General features: G+C 47.8%; 1 protein-coding gene across 1 annotated transcript; it reads left to right on the top strand.

The window, feature by feature from the left end:
• Window positions 1-385: 385 nt before the first annotated feature.
• Window positions 386-18813, top strand: LOC135401413 (palmitoleoyl-protein carboxylesterase notum1-like). Its single transcript, XM_064633815.1, has 14 exons — window positions 386-492; window positions 7665-7978; window positions 10026-10078; window positions 10628-10723; window positions 11610-11670; window positions 11742-11800; window positions 11959-12061; window positions 12139-12327; window positions 12854-12954; window positions 13991-14129; window positions 14276-14323; window positions 14862-15008; window positions 15080-15207; window positions 15890-18813. The coding sequence occupies exons 2-14, from the start codon at window positions 7677-7679 to the stop codon at window positions 16204-16206; spliced, it is 1743 nt and encodes a 580-aa protein (XP_064489885.1). The 5' UTR covers window positions 386-492; window positions 7665-7676; the 3' UTR covers window positions 16207-18813.
• The last annotated feature ends 1041 nt before the right edge of the window (window positions 18814-19854 follow it).

Below are 19854 nucleotides of genomic sequence, written 5' to 3' on the forward strand. Positions count from 1 at the left end.
TTCCACAATCATCAAGTGTCTGGGAAGTATAGTATGTATACTTTCAACTTCGAAGAATTGGGTTCGCGTGTTCGACGACTCACCGACAAAAATTCTTCCAAGACAAGTATTCCTAATCATATACGAGCACCCCTTCATTGAAGGGAGGACACGGCACAGTCGTACAAACGAGACAGTGATATACAGGGAAAGCTGATGGTTCCAAAGGCAGGTTAGAAACAGTCACCCAACAGTCCCAAATAGTGACCGCGTGGTGGGAAAAGGCAGCAGCACCCACCCAGCAGCAGCGCCACCCTCTCTCTGATTGGCGTCCGCCTCTCCTTTTTCTTTTTTTTTTTCCGGTCGCACGCCGTGGGATCGGAGGAGCGGCAGGCGGGCACATTCAGAGTTTGCTCTTCTCGTCAGGTGAACACGTTTTCTTCCGCTACCGGTGGTCCACTCTCGCGCACGGATATATCACAACCATGGCCTCCTTCCGGATCACCTGAGTAGGTAAGGTGGCAGTTTGTTTTCGGGGGCCACAAGAAATGTGGTACAAATTTTGTATTTTTCACGCTTCTCATTGTGTCAGCCGAAGTCACCTATCAACCTGAGTGAGATTGATATTAATAGTGACAGTTTAACCTCTTTGCCCGCATGTTCAGCAAGTCCAGCACCTAAACAGCAAATACAGTCAAACTCCTTTATAGCGAACATCTTTTTAACGAAAATACCACTACAACAAATTTTTTTGCGGTCCCGCTGGAGCCCTATTGGTCCAATAATGGACATCCTTTTTAACGAAAATACCTTTACTGCGAATTTTTTTTTGTTGTCCCCTGAGTTTCGTTGTAAAGGAGTTTGACTGTACTGAAAGAGATCAGCTAAATTACACCTGTTCACATTACGCTTTGCAAGCGTTATCTGAGCATGTGAAAAAAGGAAAAAAAAAGAAGAAATTGTGCCTCTACAGTACCGGAGGCGCTGTTCTTTGGCTGAACGCTACAACGGAACTGTGCAATGCAGTGCTTGAGGGAAGTCCTCTGGTAAAACGAAAGAGAAACGGACTGTTCATGCTTTGTGGCGCACGAGGTAAGAATGTGCCAGTTGTCTACAACGAGATCTCATCGGTTCTGCACGAATTTTCTTCGCCGTTGTGACGATGTACTAGAACGTACAAATTTAAAACCGCAAAAACACGACTTTCAATTCGTCTGCACGTGCCCATCAAAGTAATGTATGGATAGGATGGCAAAGCGCGATGTTGGTGCACTGTCTTGTAGCTCTAAACCAAACAGTTGGCGTGTAACTCTTATTCGTGTATTTATTATTGTATTATGTTATAAGCGTTGTTAATCTAAACAAAGTATGCGCTAGAAGAATTTAAAGGATATTATTATTATTACACGTAGAGAGGTCGCGTGATGCTAATACCGCAACGCCTGACCAAGGCGTGTGGAGACTGTCAGCTGGGGATTCCTTGCTACCATTTCGCATGAAGAGTAACTTGCGGTCGGCACTTGTAATCGAACACTAAAGTTGCCACCAGAGGCACGCAGAGCAGCAGCACGCGCAAAAATCGCGTCGTAAACATCCTGAGTTGCGCGTCGCGCAGTGAGCTTGTGACTGCACCTGCTGCGTATCTTTTTTGTGAGGCAGTCCCGTTTTATCACGTATTTGTCCTAATGGCCATCGTTACATAGACGTAAAATGTTTCATTATAAAATAATTGTAAAGACAGCCACTGCAATTTACGCTTAGGAATTGTTGCGGTGTGAAAAAAAGAAAAGAAGAAGACGAAAAACATACGCGGAGTAAATTTTCCCTCATTCGGGTTTAACCGAAAAACACCGAATACAGAGGGACATTCCAGAAACGATGACAGAGATAAATTGTTGATGCAGATCAGAAAACCATACGGAAATACGATGGTTGTGAAAAATGTCCGCTTACTTTTTCGCTAGCCGTAAAACGCCATGTTGAATGAGCGTCATGCGGAAACCACATTGTGATTTCTATTCGCCGATAACTGTCGGGTAAACCGCGTACTCGCCAGGAAAAACATCGAAAAACGCCGATTTCGTGAAAAATCAATAAACACCGAAAAACGTACGCCGAATCCGCCCAAAAAGAAAAATCGAAAATGCGGAACCCTACACATATACGCCATCGACTAGCGTCTTCCATTCAGACGGCGTCTTCCGGGGCTGGACCTTAATACTCTCACGAAGATTCATGGGGGTCTCCAGCCCGCTTCCGTATATCTGAAGCTGATGCGCATCGCTCCTTTGACTTTCCTTTGGTCTGGCACTATATCACTCTAGCTAGTTATGCATTTGTTGGAATCCCCCTAACAACCGAAGCGTACGAAGATGCAGAACCCCCCCCCCCCCTTTTTTTTCCCCACGTCAGCCGTCCTTATTTATTTATTTATTTTGTTACTACTCATCTTTTGCTTTTGGTTTGTTTCACTGGACTTTGTATGACGACATGACAGCGCTCAAACTGGGGGTCTCGTCCTTAGGATTATAGCCACTGTCTTTCAGTGTTAACACAACCTGATCTTCAAACGAGTTTTGCGATGGAGACGAAACATTATATTTATCTCAAGGAACTCGGATATGCAGCTCAATAGGTATCAAAATCCAACGATCGGGTACGGAATGTCACACTGCGAAGAATGGAACGTTCGAAAGAAACGTATCACCGCAGGGTCATGCAAGATATGCCGTTCAAGAGAAACTCTCGCAGCCTCTGCTACAATCACGCTAACGGGTGCGCGATTCGCCTCACGGACATCTGACTGACCAACTGACACGTGTACCTCCTTTCCTGGAAACCTGTGACCTCCAGCAGGAGTCATCCTTGACCAATTCATCGTGATGGTACGCGCCTCGGCATCTGACGTTGCGGCCACGGATGATACAGAAAAAAAGAAAAGAAAAAAAAAGGGGGGGGGGAGTGCATGACATCACATCCCATACGCAACAGCAATGGCAGTATATGCTGAAATCGTTCTGTAGAACGATTGTTGAATGTGTTGAATTCTGTTGAAGAAATTTGGAAACGTCCGGGCATCGGAGTAAACATGTGTACAGTTCGTGGATGTTGCGCGCCGCATTCCGTCCAGTGAACGATGGAGATGAACACGGTTACACCTATGGCTCAGCGAAGTGTGTAGAGCGTTGCGCGGTATCCTGATTACAGCACGTTTCGAAAGTAAATAATAATTTTTTTTCCAATATTTTAGTAAATATTATTTTGATAATTATAAGTAAGCATAATAATGTTTTTTCCAGATAACGTTATAACGTTCTTTCGAATAGCGTCCAGTTAAACGAGTTGAGACATCGAGTCAAAGGTGTCTCAGAGAAGCATAAATGACAGTAAGGGACACCGATCGATCGATTAATTGATTGAAAAATAAAAATATAGAGACATGACATCGGCGTGAGGAGCCTGCATTCCAAGTCTTACAGGAAAAAGGAATAATCCATAGACGCGTATAGAAAACAGGCGTCGCGGATACCGAGACTCATTCGGCAGGCGTCTACGCCAGTGAGACAGCGAGAGAGGAGTCATGTGCTTACACAACCACCAATAGGAATGGCCGTAGCTCTCGCTCTTCTGACGTAAGAGCTTGATGCAGGCGTGTCTTCGAGAGGGTGTATATCCCGCCAAGTACGGCATAGGTAGAAAAATAATTCTTTTTCTCAATAGCCCTTCGTGCTGCGCTATGCGGGCATGATATAATCAATCACACACATCAAAGTGTCACGACCCCTTTTAAGGGAAATGAAAGACAAAAACAGAAATCTGTGAAGAACAGAGACTGTTCTTCTTCTGGGCACCGTCCTCATCATTTGTATGGTATCTAAAGGGTTAGGTATGACGTGTCAAAGGTTCATTCATTTTTCTTCCCCCGGCCTGTTGGACCCACAATTCGCATGAACCTTTAACACGTCATACCTAACCCTTTAGACACCATGCCAACGATGAGGACGGTGCCCAGAAGAAGAACACTCTCTGTTCAAAATGTTGGCGGCTCGCGCCCTGAAGCACTTCCCTTCAAACAGAAATCTGGTTCTTCCACACTGGGTGAAAAACAAATACCGTAAATAAATGCGTCAGGAGCGATGTTCGCAAAGCGCAGCGAGACACGCAAACGACCGCTTGGAAGAGACCTCGTGTTTTCCTTGTTCGGCAACACACAGATCTTCTGTTGCTCAGTATCCTGTTGCGAAATGTCCCCATCCTGAACCGGCGAGAACAAAAGATATCATAATGTATCGTCGACATTGAAAGTAGAAACATAGTGTATACGTAGAAACGGGAACAGCAGGCGAAGGCGCCAGATCCAAAGCGTGCCGCCACGCACGACAGATGGCAGCGGATCGACCACATCAAGATCCCGGCCGATGCTGGTGGAGCGGCCTTTCGGCAACAGGAGGCCATCGCACCGCGCCAAGGCCAAGTAATGATAATTTATCGATATCGGCGAGTCCCTTTGTTGCCCGCCGCCACAAGAATTATGGATGAGGGCCGGATTACCACTGAGGCCCAACACCTGCGCACTGCCCTCTAGCGACCAAGCCCCCAATGTCCACTCTTCTAATGCTGCAACCGGACTTCACACTAGGAGTATACTATCCATATGCCCAACAAGAAGAATGCCGCCCGCATAACGTTTCGGGTCTTGGGCTTCACGTATCGACCATGTTGCCACAAATAGTGGTGCCGTGGCGTTACACGTGAGGTTTGTCTGCCTAGTGTGGCGACATCTTGCACGTGCCGCAGGATAGGACTGCGGATAATTTCGACCACCTGGGGTTCTTTTGGGGAAATCTCCGACACACGGTGCTCGAAGCAATGTTTACCTCCCCCACATTGTTGCCATCCTCGTCCGGGATCGAACCCGCGAACTTGAGCTCAGCAAGCCAGCACGTTACCGGCTGAGGCTATCGAGGAGGGCCAGAAACTTGCCCAATGTATCCTTCCTTCTGTTTGACCTGTTTAGGGAGAGTTGTCATGCCAACGTCCTTCACGCCACCGCGGTGCATGCCATGAAGTCGTAAGTCGAAGTTTTTTCCTCTTTAATCGAGCTATATAAGCAGCTTTAGCCGCAGTACACTCTAAGGGAAAAAAAGGAGTAGTAATTTTAATCCTTTGGGGAATCAAATCCATTGAAGTTTAGGCTAGGCTTAACGACTATTGACAGAGCTGGGAGTAAACTTTAGAAACTGCCGGGAACCAAAATGAGGAGCAATTCTAGTCTAGGGGACTGGAAGCAGTAATTACTCGACAATTTACTTCTTTTTCTCTCAGAGGTGCGCCTTATAAGTTTTGTTTTTATAACTGTACATCGCAGAGTCTTCACCGCAGATTTAGATCAACGCAGGTTTTTGGGTAAGGCGCTCAAGGGCTAAATACATTATACCCCACAGCTCTTCAACAGCAAACAGTTTGCGTTATCAAACATTCCTAAGGCAACCAGTGATCTCTTGCAGGACAAACATCATTTGTTCACAGAATTCTAACGACATCGACTGTTTTTCCCATGTAAAAATCGTCCGAATACAAACGTAATATGAAAGCGAGCTGGTGTGTACTTGATGTTGGAAACATATATCACGAGTTTGGGGAAAAGACAGTTGGACAGAACAAAGAAATTAACAGCTCAATGCTATACGATCACGAGCTTTCCGACAGGTAACTTGCGGACCTTGGGCCACTCGACGAAGTAGTCTTCGTTTCTGTGTTCTACCCGTTTGTCTTGTCCCCAAACTCAGGGATATGGTGCCAATGTTCAAATTGCTAACCCTTCAAGACCTTTCAAGGGCTAACATTGTTGTCAATAGATAAAAAATAAATGAATCCTCATCGCTGACATTTCGCAACAAACGAAGCATGTTCCATCCCAGGTTCCATAGAAGGACCTCTAGCTGGAATTTGCCCGTTCTCCTCTCGGTGTTTTGCATGACGTGTCTGACCTTGTGCGCGACCGCCTCGCGTGTTGTGACAGACAGGAAACCGTCCCAGCCAGCAGACGGTCCTGTTGATGTCCGCGTGATGGATATTGTACACATCACGCGTTGCACGTAACTCGGCCGAAGGCAACGCTCCCATTGAGGGTCGCTTCCGTCGTATATGGCCATTCGATACGGCCGCCGGCGCTTCTTTTTCAAGATTCGATTCGCGGTGCTCCCACTTTGATCTACAGACACCGCGCAACAAGGACGGCCGTACAAATGAAGCCGCGCCTTCCGCTCTGGCAGCGGGTTACCTTCTCAATGGATGCGCGTACGAAGGGGAGCTCATGCTGCACTTCTTATCAGCGGACCTGATTTTTTTTTATTGCATGTTAGCGCCGCGAAGCAACTGTGGCTATGAGCGGCGTACAGATGTGTATAGATGGAGAGAGGACAGCAGGAAGGAGTGGGGGACAGGACAGGTTAGTATGCGTCCTGGGCCGACTTCAGGGGAACTATGCGGACATTCGTCTGGAAAGTCTTCGGAAAACCCAGGGAAAACCTCAGACAGCACAGCCGGTGGTAGGATTCGAACCCACTGCCTCCCGGTCTTCCGCACGACCCTGGTTACCAACAACGACCAGGGCGCCTTAACCCGCTGGGCCACGCCGCTGGTAGACCTGTTCGTGCGCGCATCGATCTGGCGGTGTTACGGTTGTGATGGCTTTTGAGTCTGCGCTGCGAGATAGCTGTGATCATGAGCGGCAGCGGTCGGGTCGTGGAAATATTTTCCCAGAACTTTGGGAACTTAAACCTCAGGTCACGGCACACCGCGCACATTGTGGTGTAAAGTAATTGTTCTGAAGGTGGAACACACAAAGTTCCAAACAAAACAGAGGCCCCCAAAGTCCCCAAGGACATGTAGGATGCGGCGTAATGGAGGCAGCATGTCGCCTAAGCATCCTTGTGCGGCGCATCGTAGAGCCCGTCCCGGGCTGGATTAAAACCAGGCTGTGATGCAACAAGGACACCCTGCACCCACTACACACCCGTGCTGACGTTGATGGTAGAGAGATAAGGCTGTTATACCCTGTACGTGGCAGAGAAGACTGGAAGAGAATGTAACTTTTATTTGTAACGGGATCAATGAAATGCCGGTGGAAGTTGATGTTCTGAGGCTGGAACACAGAAGAAGGACTAACACACAAAGCTTCAAGTGTCTAAGAACAATTAATGAAGAAGCCGTCACGCGGGTCCACTCATTAATTTGAACTGAAGTTTCTAGGCAAGATCACAAAAACGGAACCTTTTCGGTTGTGGTAAAACGTTCGATTCCTATACACACGTGTGACGACTAGCGAAATACGTCTGCAGAGCACGAAGCGCGCTCTCCTCCTTTCCTGAAGCTCACTCGTCACAAATCACGAGTGTACATAAGTCATGCTTCGACGAAGGACGTGAACGCAGTGGATGCGCCCGCGTACATCCTACGTCACGCGGGTGACGTGTATTTGGGAGAGTGGAACTCTCCTTCCCCTTCGATGCAAGGCCCATAGAAACAAGCTCCCATAGACCCATCCTGAAATATTTTTCTACCTAGCATGTTGTCTACCTACCACTGTCTTTATTAGATACTGCAGGAGAACTCCCATGCTGTCCAAACGGAGCTCCCTTAAGAAAGTGAAATGGATCATAACGTATTATCTTCGCTTTCAGTTTTGGAGCAGCATGTTGATGCTTTCTGTTCTGCTGGGCCTGGGCCTCCCGGCAATGTGCCCTGGTCGTCCTCCCGTGGTGCGCGGCGAATCATCTTCGAGCAGCATGGACATTCCAGTATGGGCAAACATCGTCACACACAGGGACAACCGCACAGTAAAGAGCAACCATACGGCTTCTCCGAGCTCGGAAATCACGGAACATTTCACCCGCTCTCTGCACAAGTGTGGCTCCCATCGCGACAGTCTTCCCAGGATGCGAAGGATGATGCTGTCGAAGAAGAATGTCACGTGCAACGACGGAACGCCAGCCGGGTAAGTTCCGAATGCGAAAAATTATCCGTTCGCGTAGGGGAGATATGGAGCGAAGCATGTTGTTATTTTTTGTGTCTATACAGTGTAATTGTTAGCCCTCGTGGTTGTTAGTCGACTGCTCTCCGTGCTGAGACAAGAAGGTGACCCGATTCCCTGCTGTCCAAGTGTTTTTCGTGGGGTTCCTTCAAAAGCTGTCTGGGAAAGCGCTGGCACGGTTTCCTAAGAAGTCGTTCCAGGACACAAAACAACAACATCAACAACAGATGCTGACGATGGGATGGGGTGTTTCACCGCGGCGGTGCGGTACCCTACCCCATTGCACGCGAAACATTATATGAAGATGATGAAGGAAGGGTGAAAACACGAGAACAAATTAAAGCGTCTAGAGCAACCTAGTGTAAGACAGGAAGTCCATGAACAGGTGAAGAACCCGACGATCGAGCACAGGATCTTCATAAGGGCCAATGAGTGCAGCTAAGTTGAGTGGTCTCTTGCTGATACGAGCAAGCTCATCACACAGTATCCGCCTTTGCGGGCCGTAGAGTGCACACTCAATAAGAATGTGCTGGACACACGATGCCCTTCCCAGAGACCGAAAATGGCCTTTTCACATTCACAATGAGAAAAGAGCGAAAACACGCTGCTAATAAGAAAATTTAAATGTAAAGAAAAAAAGCTTGACGAGTCAACACGAAAGTAACCAGCTACAGCGACTCCATGCCTCCAGTGGTTAACCACTGGAGGCATAGCGTCACCCAAGCCGTGGTAGAACGTGCCGCACGCGGCTATTCCTCGGCCACCCGTCAGCGCGCGCGGCTTCGTGCTGATCCTCGGCCACAAAGCGAATCATCGGGGATTAGGCGGAAATGCGGAGCAGGTGTGTGCTTGAGGGGGACACACTTAGCAGCATTGTCTCGACCGGCACCTCTCTGCTGGGCAAGGGGATCGGCGGCGTCCTTTGAAGTGGCGCCTTTGCTGCGCGTCGGCGCTCTTCAATCGCCTGCCAAGGGGCAGCTGCTGCCAAGCCATTGTACCGACGAAAACAGCCTCTCCGCGGGCGTGCCCGTTCTCAATGCTCCGTCGAGATAAACAGAGTCGGCACCGCCCCGCGGCATGCCGCTGACAAAGCTCGCGCAAGAAATCTTGATTCGCTCTCATCAAAAGCCGAGATCAACTTTCAATGGAATGCCGAATAAGGCCGACACAGCGTTGAAAGCTAAAGCTGGAAGGAGGTTGTTACAGTTGGGCGCATGACCGATAATCAGAGAGAGCATCGGCTACATGGACTTCCGTTCTTTTTCGGGTTGCTACAGAGACCTCGTGGAGGTATATGGAACTGCTTTATCGTGATAACGAGCATTTCCGTTTCAAATATCCTCGATAACGACGTTTAGATAGTGATAGATATTTGGCCCGTGTTGTTCTCGTTCCATATATGACCACACTTACGATGGCTTATCCTGGATCAGGTTTACAATCTCAGGAGACAAAGTGCGAGACCAGGCGGCAGGCCTTTGTGGTAACAGGCTAATCAAGGCACGAGTGCCGCACTCGATGTCCCAGTTTGTAATTGGCTCACGAAGGAATCCAGATATAGCCCGAACAGGTCCATGACGAGCTCATGAAGTCATCAGAGCTGTATTTCGCACTCAACTGTGTTCTTAATAACCCTTCCCTGTCTAAATTGTGACCATGCATGTATGACGTGCACGTATCTATAGTACACACACCCTATCGGGAACTTGCGCGGTCCTTCATTTGGTAAAAGGCGATCATCTCGGCACGAGGATACCAAGTTCCACCATGGGGAACAACTTCTTATAATGTATACGTAATACTAATAATTGAGGGCAGATTTACACGTAATGTGAAACCACCGTTCTTCAAAAGTTTGTCTGAAAGCGTTTGACGAAAGCCCATTAATATGTACAACTTTGATGACGATTCTTCTTGTCGGTTAGCAATTTTTCATAGACCAAGTTCAACCAAGTTCATAGACCAGGTTTCAAGACAGTTGTTAAATAGCATTGCTTTCATTTTATGTTAGGTATTACATGAGAAGAGCGCACGGAAGTCGAAGATGGATCATATTCCTTGAAGGTAAGCAACATACTTCTACTCTTTAGGCCCCTAAGGACAAGTTTTGCTTCGTTTACGCTATACGAGTGTCATACACGTTTAATAATCTCTCTCAGACTCTCGATACACAGTAAACTTCGTTATAGCAAAATCGCTTCAAAATTATTTCTTTATTTGAAATCTCACGCTGTCGCGACTGAAATGCGCACGCATTTCGAACCCGATTATTCGAACTGTCCTGCCAGCCGACTCCGCTTAGTGCGAAAGGCGAGCCGGAGAAAGCCCGTAAGGCAGATCCAGCTTGCGCCTTCTCTCTCTCTCTCTCTCGCTTTTGTCCATATACCTAAATTAAAAAGCTGTCAAGGTCCTCACGACCAAGGTGTTTTTGCTTGCTTGCGCGATATGTTTCCGCACGCTTCCGAGGCTTCTGTCACTGTTTTTGCGGCACTTCCGCTTTTAACGAATGTCTCCTTATATCGAATCTTTTCCTAGTCCTGCTCGTTATAACGAAGGTTTACCGCATGTTAACAATCTATACTTTCAGCTTAGTAAGTCACCTCCGTGTTTCAGGTGGCTGGCATTGTTATGACAGCACGAGCTGCGGTGCGCGATGGATGAGGACACCACACCTCATGTCTTCGGCACACTGGCAGGAAACACGCCATGGTAGGCAATCGGAGTACGTTTGCTGCGCTTCCCTATTCTTCTGGCGTCTGGTAGTATATCAGGTTGTGACGAATGTGTTTGCTTGGCTGCACCGGGTGAAAATATGTTGTGTCTCTTTCTTCTTCTTGGTTTAATCCTCTCTCTCTCTCTCTTGATATTGACGTTATACACTTCATGTTTTCTTCACCAGCATTTCTCTGATACACAAGACGCGTCCGTAATTGATTGTGAATCTGATTTAGTTCCTGGTTGACATGTCACCAGCCTGCAAACATACAAACCACAACGTGGTGATTCAAATCATTGGACGGGGACGCTCAATGATTATTTAGAGTCGTTACAGCGTAGCACGTTCACACGCTCCCTAAATGTAGGGCATGTTTATAACGCATCCTAGATACGTTGTAAATTCAGGACATAGGTATGCAAGCCGTGAAGGTGGCCTTGCTCTCAGCTACGCAAAAGCGTTAGCCTCGGCGACAAACTTCGTCGACAAGCAAAAGCTTCGTCTTTCTTTCGCCCAATGAGGGACGAATATTCCCGGACACGCAGCGCGTGTTGTTGCCAGCAGAGCTTGTGGCCACTTATTGGTAATTCCTGCGTTACCAACAATGGACGATCGCGTAGTCTCGCCGTTCTCGCTGTGTCATGCTCTGCGAGACCGTCACTTTGAATAGGTCACTGAACATAAGTGGTTGCAGACTGTTTCTGGTAGAGGGTGCACGGGTTGTTTCCGCATATCTGCATAACGAATTCAGCGGAATTTCACTATCGTCCAGCAGAAGGGAATCCGTAACATAGAAAATCTTCAATATGGCGAACATTAGTGCACACTGGGTAGTGACATTATCGATAAAAACTCAGAAACACTGGCATTTCTTTGCAGTTGGCGGGATACTGTCACCAGATCCAGAGGAAAACAAGTATTGGTGGAACGTCAATCACGTGTAAGCACCTCTTCGTCACTTCGGTCGTTTAGACTTTTGATGTCTCATATCAATCGTATGCGTGCTTTCAGTTTCATTCCATACTGCTCAAGCGACGCATGGAGCGGAACCGCAAGACCCAAAAATGAAGGTAAAGGTCATTGAAAAACGTCGTAACTGTACATTAATGGTCAACGCGGGTCAGTCCATTGGGTGCTGTAGGCCAAGAAGCAGACTTGGGAGTCGTCTGGCTTCTAAGTGTCTAAGCTTCACGATGTCATGTTCGCGGTTTTTCTCGACGCTCCACAGGTGAATACGCCTTTATGGGTTCCATAATCATCCAGGAAGTCGTCAATGACCTGCTCAGCAAGGGCCTCTACGAAGCAAGGATACTTCTCCTAGCGGGAAGCAGGTAGGTGACCACTGAAGACATGTCCCCTGGCCATTGCGTGCACGTGGTAGCACATCATCGGCATTCTCTTTTCTCAGCGCTGGAGGTGTGGGTGTCCTGCTGAACGTCGACAGAGTAGCCGATTACCTCGCCTTCCTCAAGTCCAAGGTGAAGGTTCGGGGTGTTGTCGATTCGGGCTGGTTCCTCGACAACGAACCTTTCGAGCCCAGGGAGTGCATGGAGCCTCATGCCTGTTCTCCAATTGAAGTCATCAAGCGCGGAGTCAAGTACGCTTACCCGTTTTACTTCCCAAGCTTCTGCTGTAAATTCTAAATTGAGTTCATGGTACATACATAAAACGTATTGTCGAACAAGGTAACATTTCCTTGAGACAGAGGGGATGGGGGGAGGGGGGACATAAGACAGAAAACGAACGGCACTGGGCAAGACTAATATCGAATCTTGTCCAGGAGTTCTTGAGACCAGAGCCTTGTTGTGGAGTTCTGGCCTTTGTTTTTAAAGCGCATACGAGTTTTAGTTTTCAGACCCCTTCTCCTTCCCGTGTACAGTTCGTGGACTCTCTCGTCTCTCTCTCTGCCCATACTCAGCCTCAAGGAAATATGACACTGTCTATACACCAGCTCGTTTGCCTTCTACTTTTATCTTCACCACATCTGTTCTCCTTGGAGAGAAAAGTATGACTTTCTCTGCTTCAAGACTCTGACTGTCTCTGGCTTTCTTTGTCTCTATCTTCAGAGCACGATTCTGTACAATTCGTGCCATCTGAATGCACAAAGCCATGTTGTCGTGCAGGTTGTGGGATGGACAGCTTCCTGAACGCTGCACCCAACACTATGCTCCGGAGGATCAGTGGAAGTGCTCTTTCGGCTACAGGATCTACGACACGTTGCGTGGTAAGAACGTTGAGCGTCATAACGAGCTAAGCCAAATTAGCATTCCTCTCCTTGGACAAGACCGTGGACATTGAGATGCATACGTGGCAGCGTCTACTGAGGCGTTTCCCCTAAAACAGAAACTTTCCTTGGCATGGCACTATATGCGCTCAGGCTGGTTGTTCGAGGGACGTTATAAGGGCAGTGAAGGACCCCTCCATAAATGTTTTCGTTCTTAGCTGCGGCGTATTGTGCAACAAGCCACACGTGCTCTTGCGCAAGAACGATGCTAGTATGGCGCGCGCGAGAGGTCCTCAGACGCTTTCAGACATATGTCGGCACAGTTCCCTTAGACGTCGGCCCAGGACGCACATTCCCCCAGGGCGTTAGTCGTAACGTTGCCCACCTCTGTGAGGCAGACAACGGCAAGCCCTTTTACCACCGCCATCCTTCACCGCCACACCCACTAATTACTCTTCCGCTCCTCCAGAGAGCGCGTAAGAGAATCAGTGGTGATGACGTCACTCGGTGATGTGGAGAGTCCGTCACGAGTAGCGCCGCACCGTGTCCGTAGAAGGCGAATTTCTCGTGGAAAATGCGACCTCGCGGCTGTTCGCTACGCTGATATGCTACGTCACAGGGACCTGATTACGTCACACCAGGAGATGGAGCCGGGCCTCAAAGGTCACGCCGCACCGCTCACGGCTGATTTTTTAGGCCCTTTCCTTTTATTTTGTGAACCTAATTGCGCAGTTACAAGACACCGTTCAGCCAAAAATATATTATGCATTGTGGCTCCTGATATAGACTCCTTGATGAACGAAGCAGAGTTTCGAAGCAGTGCTAAATGTCACTTCCATGCTCCTTCAAATACGGGCTCCTGTGTGTTAAGGTTTCAAAGCGCCCCCAAGTGCACAACATTTATGCCCGTACGATCACTGCGGCGTCAGTTATGAGCATGGTTGTCTCGCGGCGTATTGCTGTCTATTCTTCTATATTCTAATCCCCCTTCATTGTCCAAATCTTACATACATATTTGTTTTTAACCTCCACACAGCCCCGACATTCGTGATCCAGTGGCTATTCGACGAGGCTCAAATGACGGTGGACAACGTTGGACCGCCAAAGAGCAAGGCCCAATGGGACTACATCCACGCCATGGGTGACAAGCTGAAGCAGACGCTCAAGAACGTCACGTAACTAACTTCTCCCTGTAAATACTGCATTAGTTCCTCAGGGCACTTTCTAGATGTCGTCGTGGAGTTGATCTTTCTCACAGTGCCAGTCTCATCGTGTATATGTTCGATCATTTTCGATATCAAACCCGAGCTTTGCCTTGCAGGGCGCTTTTCGCTCCCTCCTGCATTTCCCATGTGGTGCTGACGAAAAGGTACGTTGACTGACAGCACATGCTCGTTGCAGTTTCTTGCGTCCCTGACGTATATGGAACGAAAGCATCGATACGTATAAGAAATATAATATAAGCCACGCTCTGATAGTAAACGGAACGTGACACGACTTCGACCGGGGCAAAGCTGAATAGACGTGCTATACAGACGCTTATTCCACATAAGCGAGGCCAAGCAATCACATTCGCGTATATCGGAAAAGAAACGGGGAAGTCGTTCACTCCTCGTTCGTATCGTTCACGTGTCCTCGTTCACAGTCATTCATGTTTCGGGACAGCTATTACAAATATTAAAGGGGGCGCTGCTGCTCTTGCGTTACGCGGCGTAGTGCGGTGGGGTGCGCTGAAGCCAGCTGTGTTTAGATACGAGCCAAAAGCCAGTTGCACGTTATGGCACACATAACGACAGTGTCACTCCTTTTCCTGCTAGCGATGACGCATGCAAGGTCTGAGTCGCAACTAGAACGAGAAAATTCATTGATTCGCACTAGCCAATTATTGTCTTTGTCCCTTTCTGAAGAGACTGGCAGCAAGTCAAGATCCAAGACGTCTCTCTTCCGCAAGCTCTTCGGTGTTGGGAGCTGCAACGTCACGAACACAATCATCACCACCACCATCCGAAGCATCACCTGTACGATCTGCTTCCGGCTAGTAGCAATGGAACCAGGTATGTAAATGCTTCGACGTGTCTTCGATACGTCAGGACTGTTCCGGCAGTAAAACGAGCCCCCTTCATAGGTCCCCATACGCCATGATTGCCGATATGCCTATTGGAAAATTTCACATTCCGTCCCAAGGGAGGCAAAGAGGAAAGAACAAGCGTCGAAACAGGAAGCACCGGAGACGCAAGAAGAATGAGCGCCGTGGTAAGAATATCTCGATCTTCATTTTTGCCGCTGATTTCAGTCATTCGTACAGGGTCGACCGTAAGGATGTCCACGTCTAACCGCGTTCGCTCACTGCAATTGTCACTTTCGTCGTAACGGTAAATGTGGAAGCTCACTACAGGGTTAGCCGCTGCTGTAACAGCAGCAGTTTCCTCGATGACACTATATCAATTTCTTGAACTTAGAGAGCAGCGAAATATTCTTAACGATGACAGGAAAGTACATAGAAATTCCGATTTGCTACGAAAGAGTTACGACATAGTTCCACTATATCGAACTCATCCGCTGCGTGGAATTTATTGTAGCATTATTTTAGTACACATTTAGCGCACTTGGCAACATTTACGTGGCTGGACGTCGATTCCGCATTCATTCGAACGTCATTTTGTCATTCCATCCTTGATCGTCAACGTCGATTATACCACCGAGATACGATTTCATTAAACGTGGCTGCCGCAAAGCACCGAAAATAGCCCATACCCTGACGAAGCGTCAGACAAACGTCAATGAGAAACAAGCCATGCTACCTTTCCTCCATGTAGAACACATTGTACCTTTTTTCCCGTGCACCAATGCAGGCTCGATCGTTATATGTGTTACTTTCTCCCACGAGAGAGCACATGAGCATGGCACTAATATGTTTCGTTGTATCACTCACCAGCACACGCTGCAGCGGCCATGCTGCGTGACCGACGCTCCCCGAGTCCAGACAGCGCACATGTGCAACACAGGTGGAAGTTACACGAAGACCTGTGTCAGCACTGGCTCATGGATGTCTGTTCATGGCCACAGTGCAACAGGAACTGTCCCAGACTCCGAAATCCGTTCACGGGAGAAGAGATGGACTTCGTGGAGCTGCTTGTGTCGTTCGGCCTCGACATCAATTCCGTGGCTTCAGCTTTGGGCGTCGGCGTGAAGGCACTGAAGGACATGAACCATGACACTCTCCTGGAGCTCCTCACCCACCACGAAAACTAGTCCCTTACGTGAACGTCTCAGTGCATTTTTGGAAGACACGACAAAGCATTGCTTAGTATACGTCTGACCGTGACATAGAACTGCTAGCAAGGCCAGGCTACAGCGGCACTGCGTCTTCGCGCAATCGCCGAGTCACGCAACCAACTGATAAGACACCCACCTATCAGCAAGTGGCCCGCATCAAGCAAGGACACTGTGTCGTCAACAAAGTCGAGCACCGACAGTGAGCAGTGCTGCACGTTTTTCCAGGCAGTTTCCCAAGCAGCACAATGTACTGAAAGTCGAGTGCAATAGGGGTGGACGAGTAGGTGGAAGACCTTGAACACACTCTTGAAACTATGGAACAGTGATAAGACGCATACCGTCCACCCCTATTGCACTCGACTTTCAGTACATTGTGCTGCTTGGGTTCTTGGAAAGGATCAACGACTGCAATGTAGCCAATCTTCCTGGGTGGATGACATTGCAACATCGGTGTTCCCACCATTTTTATATTTACGCGTTGTGCCCTACCTAGCGTGGAAAGAGCAGTATCACATACATACACAGTATGCGAGCAGTGAACACATGAGATCATATCTCGGCAGTGTATGTTTGGGACACGGCTGTCTAAAATCTCCAGCCCGTGGCCGAGCAGTCCCCTATCGGCGATGTCTTGCACGAAAGGAACTATACCATACCAATACAGTCTCCGAGGGGAGGCCACGCACCGCCACCTGTCGGGAGAGAGGACCATCGCATACTCGGCGTCGTCTGCTACGGAGAGCACTTGAGCGCGGCCTCCCCTCGGGGAAAGTATTGGTGTAGTTCCTTCGTGCGCGACATCGCCGACAGGGGGATCGCTCCGCCACGGGCTGGACATTTTAGACAACCATGTCACAAACAGTACACTGGGACTCTCCACATATACTGTAACCCGCCGGCATATTCGGCGACGTTATTTCATTGCAAGAAGGAAATTGCGCTTCCCACACTCGGGACGATAAGGACGCTCTGAACTGTTGCCCTAATGAGGACAACCAACGCCGCCCTATCTCCAAACTTTCAGAAACGGGTATAGCATGTACTATAACTCATTTTTCTTTAGTGTGCATTTGTTGAAAATGCAGATTATGAGGGACAGCATCACATCGGTGGGTCTTACGTTCAATGCCAATTGAATAGGTGTGACGGTGTGTATTTGTTACATGATGTTGAACATTTCCGGCAGTTTTGGTTCCCTGTAAATATTACCCTGCGGAACTTTTAAGGCATGATGATCTTTTATCCAGAGTTAGGTACCGCTGTTTATCTATTACGCTAAGCGTATGTGTGTATAACATGTAAATAACGTTGCCCAGTTTGATTTAGTCCGGTGGGTCACCACGGAATGCGTGGATACAAAGAATTTTTTTTTTCATATTTCCGTTCGCTTCTTTGTTATAGATAATGTTTACATCGTGTTTTATTGTGCAGTATCTATGTGAATATTATCTCGTAAATCTAATGTAAAGGTATCGTTCGAATCATTTCTCCACGCAACTAACGTTCCGTTATTACCACGAATGCGCATTAACAAATAATAGACCAACAGCAAAACGCAAGCAAAGTCCTGAAATATGACCTTTACTGAATTCTAATTTTCTACACTAAATATTACACGTGCTGTGTATTGTTCGGTAGCCATTAACAATCTATGGTGTCGTGATTGCTCGTAACGCCGTCAGCATAGACGTTAAAACACACAGGTATGCGCGCAGTGCTGTGTTCAGTTGATTGCTTCGCTAGAAAATTTAGATGCAGCCCTCCGGCAGTGGCATCACACTTCACTGAGTGGAAATGAAATTGAATGTACGTCACCAAATTCCAGTGCACATTACATGCACTTTCTTGTCATTAAATGTGACTGCAGGCTTGAAAAGCCCACAAAAATTGCGGTTACCCACTTGATATACGTTGATAAAATCATGCAGTGTGACAACGCATGCGTTCTCTTCACACTTCGAACATGAGTAGAGAAGCTTGTTTGCATCGAAGCAACAAGACTGTCTCGAATCCCTCTAATCTATATCCTTCTAATCTCGAATCTAAAGGTCCTACGGCTATGCAACAAAGCTCGTCGCACGCAAAAGTTTCGTTTTCCAGATCCCCTTTCTCCTTTTCCTCACTCTAGTAATATTTTAAAGAAGACGGGTATGATGTTCATTTCACTTTGTACATAAATGTCTTCACAATACTCGGGACTCCCAAGTGATTCATATTATTGTACATACACAAAACCTCCTCTTTCGAGTGAAACCGAAGCACTTCACCGTTGTATTGCCGAATGGAATCGTCTCCTGCATGTCCTTATGTAACTTGTGTCCAGTTATGACAAAAGCGTTGTAAAACAATATTCGACATTTGATTCGCTCATGTGTATTGTGTGTTGATGTTGTACCATACGATCGAGTGATACGACTAATCTTGGAGGCGTCCACAAAATGAAAATGTTGTTTGTTAGGAATCTATATGTTCGCCTTAGAGATTGATTGATTTCAAATCCAATTGATGCGCATCTTACAGTGAAGCTACTGTTACGATGTCAGTCGTATAATTAATATATCTAATAAATGTTGTATCCATTCAGTGTAGTATCCTGTCCAATCTCTCGTTTGACGTCATCGGAGCCATGAGCAAGTTGGAACGGCAGTGGTGTAATCGATACGTAACACCGCACTACACAATGCAGTGGTTTATCAAGAATCGCAAGCACGGGGATGTCGCAAAAAATGGGTGGGTGGGTGGGTCTTAGGGGTGGTTCATTATTACAGTTATGTTGCAACAGTTTTAAGACATGCTCTATTGCTGAAATGACACCACCGCCCCCTGTAGGGGGCGCGCAGGAGAGAAAAGCATAGGATGACCCCAAAGATTTGGGAGTGTAGGGGGGGGGGGGGAGCTGGATAAATCAGTGACCCAACATCCAATGGTAACTCAGCAGAATGAGCTCTCTCCATTCGTTTTGCATTTCTCAACCAAACCGGCGATCTGAATCAACACCACCTAGATAAGGACAGCCTGGTTGCTTAAACGACGTGACGTAGTTATTAAGAATCCCGCCAATCACGACGTGTTTTCAGCGGCCGTAGTCATGAAGACGAGCCGCCGTCGGCCGCATGGGCAGCCACTGGAAGCCATAGAAAGCCAGTGATGAAATCGTCGTCGGCGATTGGCTGAAGCCCATGACATCACTCCCAATAACCTCACGTGGCGTACCAGGTCGCGTGGCTGAGTGGTTAACGTGCTGGCAGTGTCCCGTCGAGACTCGGAGGTACCCGAGTTCGAATCCCGGTGCCGGCTGTGCTGTCTGGGATTCTTCCTGGGTTTTCCTCAGACGCTTTGAGACATATGTCGGTACGGTTCCCTTAGAAGTCGGCCCAGGACGCACATTCCAAAGGGTTATCAGTCGTGACTTTGCCCACCTCCGTGAGGCCGACAACGGAGAGTCCTTTCACCATCACCCCCACATCACGTGGCGCGCTGTTATGTTCAAGATGCACCGCACAGTAAACTCTACTTCGGATCAGTTGTCATCAGCGCAACGGACATCAATGTTTACTAGAATACTTTTACACATCCCGCCATCGCGTCGTACAGGCAGCTCAGTAAAATCAATATTTCCTACTC

The sequence above is a fragment of the Ornithodoros turicata genome, chromosome 7 (genome assembly GCF_037126465.1).
Source record: "Ornithodoros turicata isolate Travis chromosome 7, ASM3712646v1, whole genome shotgun sequence".
NCBI classification, from domain to species: Eukaryota; Metazoa; Arthropoda; class Arachnida; order Ixodida; family Argasidae; genus Ornithodoros; species Ornithodoros turicata.